Genomic DNA, 1,944 nt, shown 5'->3' with positions numbered 1-1,944 from the left:
CTAAGGGCTGCGCCTCTATCCATTTGGAAAAGTAATCAATTGCTACAACCAGGAATTTTACCTGTCCTGCTGCTGTGGGGAAAGGGCCGAGTATATCTATGCCCCATTGGTGGAACGGCCAACTTACCTCGGAACAGTGTAGGAGTTCGGCCGGGAGGTGTGTGATCGGACTGTGTTTCTGGCAGTTGTTACAGCTTTTAACCTTTGCTTGGCAATCCTGTCGTATTGTCAGCCAATATAATCCAGCTCTGAGGATTTTTGAAGACAGACTTCGGGCTCCGAGGTGTGTACCACAGATTCCTTCATGTGCTTCAGCAAGTGCAAGGTCGGCTTCTGTTCTGCAAAGGCATTTAAGTAATGGACGAGAGAATCCTCGTCTATATAGGCAATTATTATAAATTGTAAAAAAGGAGGCTTGTCGGCGGAAGTGTCGAGCATTTTCGACGTCGCCTGGCAAGATCCTTGTCTGGAGATACTGTATGTATGGAGATCTCCAATTTGCTTCCTGTGTTACACTTAATATTTGTGTTAGTTCAATGCTTGGCTTGGGCAGTGTTGACTGATAAAGTGATGACCCATTAGGTTGAGTGCTGGCGAGCTTAGACAGAATGTCAGCTCGGCTATTACTCTCCCTTGGTATGTGCTGTATTTCATATTTAGAAAATTTTGAAAGTAAATTTTGTACGATATCCAGGTATTTAGAAAGCAGATGGTCCTTTACTTGGTATAAGTTATTTACCTGTTGGACGATAAGTAAAGAGTTGCAATTACCTTAAGTTCGGTGATGTTTAGGTCAGCAGCGAGTCTAAGGCCAGCAATTAGCGCTTCATACTCACTTTGATTGTTGCTTGCTTTAAAGGAAAAATTGAGGGAATGTTCGATGACGTTGCTGTGGCTATCATCAAGAATGATACCTGCTCCATACCCTTGTGGGTTCGTGGACCCATCAACGTATAAAGACCATCCGATGGAGTCTTCAGCTGTACATGGTACCGAGAATTCGGCGATAAAGTCGGCCAAAAATTGGGATTTGATGGATGCTCGGCCTTCGTACTTGATGTCAAATTCTGATACCTCCACCGACCATTTGACTAGTCGGCCAGCCAGCTCAGGTTTTTGAAGGACTTGCCGCAAAGGATGATCTGTCCGGACATGGATTTCATGGCTTTGAAAATATGGTCGAAGTCTTCTAGCTGAGAAGACAAGGGCTAGGGCAAGTTTCTCAATGCTCGGATATCGAAGCTCGGCATTCTGTAATGTTTTGCTGGTAAAATAGATCGGGAACTGTTTCTTTTCCCTCTCTGCAACGAGAGCGGAGCTTATATCCCAGTTAGTAACAGATAAATATAAGAATAATGGTTCCTCTTGTAAGGGGGTTTCTAAAATTGGTGGTTTTGAAAGAGTTTCTTTGATGTTTGTGAATGCTTGTTCACAGTCATCAGTCCATTGGAAAGCCTTTTTATTTTTTAAAGTTTGGAAAAAACATAAAGATTTAGAAGCTAGGCAAGGTAAGAATCTAGAGAGTGCAGCAAGTCTCCCTGTTAACCGTTGGACTTCCTTGATGGTGTGTTGACTTGTCATGTCTAAAATAGCTCGGCATTTTTCTGGGTTGGCCTCAATACCTCGGCTAGTGAGCAGGAAGCCGAGAAATTTGCCACTCTGGACCCCAAATGCGCACTTCTCGGGGTTTAGCCGCATGTTGTATTTTCTTAGTTGTCCGAAGATTTCTGCGAGGTCATCAAGGTGATTGTTGCCAATCTTTGTCTTGGCTACCATATCGTCAACGTAGACCTCGATGTTTCTGCCGATTTGTTTAGCGAATACTTTGTCCATGAGACGTTGATATGTCGCACCTGCATTCTTAAGGCCAAATGACATTACTTTATAACAATAGTTTCCATATTCAGTAATAAAAGCTGTCTTATTTTGATCGGATGGATGCAT

At 43.2% G+C, this 1,944-nt stretch overlaps 1 protein-coding gene across 1 annotated transcript; it reads right to left on the bottom strand.

The window, feature by feature from the left end:
- LOC148550366 (uncharacterized) lies at positions 1-1,944 on the bottom strand. Its single transcript, XM_088494462.1, has 4 exons — positions 1,623-1,944; positions 772-1,301; positions 128-643; positions 1-15 (listed from the first exon to the last, which is right to left on the bottom strand). Exons 1-4 carry the CDS (start codon positions 1,942-1,944, stop codon positions 1-3), a joined length of 1,383 nt encoding a protein of 460 aa, XP_088350588.1.

The sequence above is a fragment of the Arachis ipaensis genome, chromosome B7 (genome assembly GCF_059453495.1).
Source record: "Arachis ipaensis isolate K30076 ecotype BB chromosome B7, ASM5945349v1, whole genome shotgun sequence".
Classification (NCBI taxonomy): domain Eukaryota; kingdom Viridiplantae; phylum Streptophyta; class Magnoliopsida; order Fabales; family Fabaceae; genus Arachis; species Arachis ipaensis.
Note: the sequence above shows the minus strand (reverse complement) of the source record. Positions and strands in the feature narration are given on the sequence as shown.

Coding starts and splice junctions, on each gene's coding strand:
- LOC148550366 (XM_088494462.1), bottom strand. CDS start 1,944: ATGCATCCATCCGATCAAAATAAGACAGCTTTTATTACTGAATATGGA. Junction 1,302..1,622: donor CTTCCTGCTCACTAGCCGAG/GTATTGAGGCCA, acceptor CTCTCGTTGCAG/AGAGGGAAAAGAAACAGTTC. Junction 644..771: donor TAAACATCACCGAACTTAAG/GTAATTGCAACT, acceptor TATGAAATACAG/CACATACCAAGGGAGAGTAA.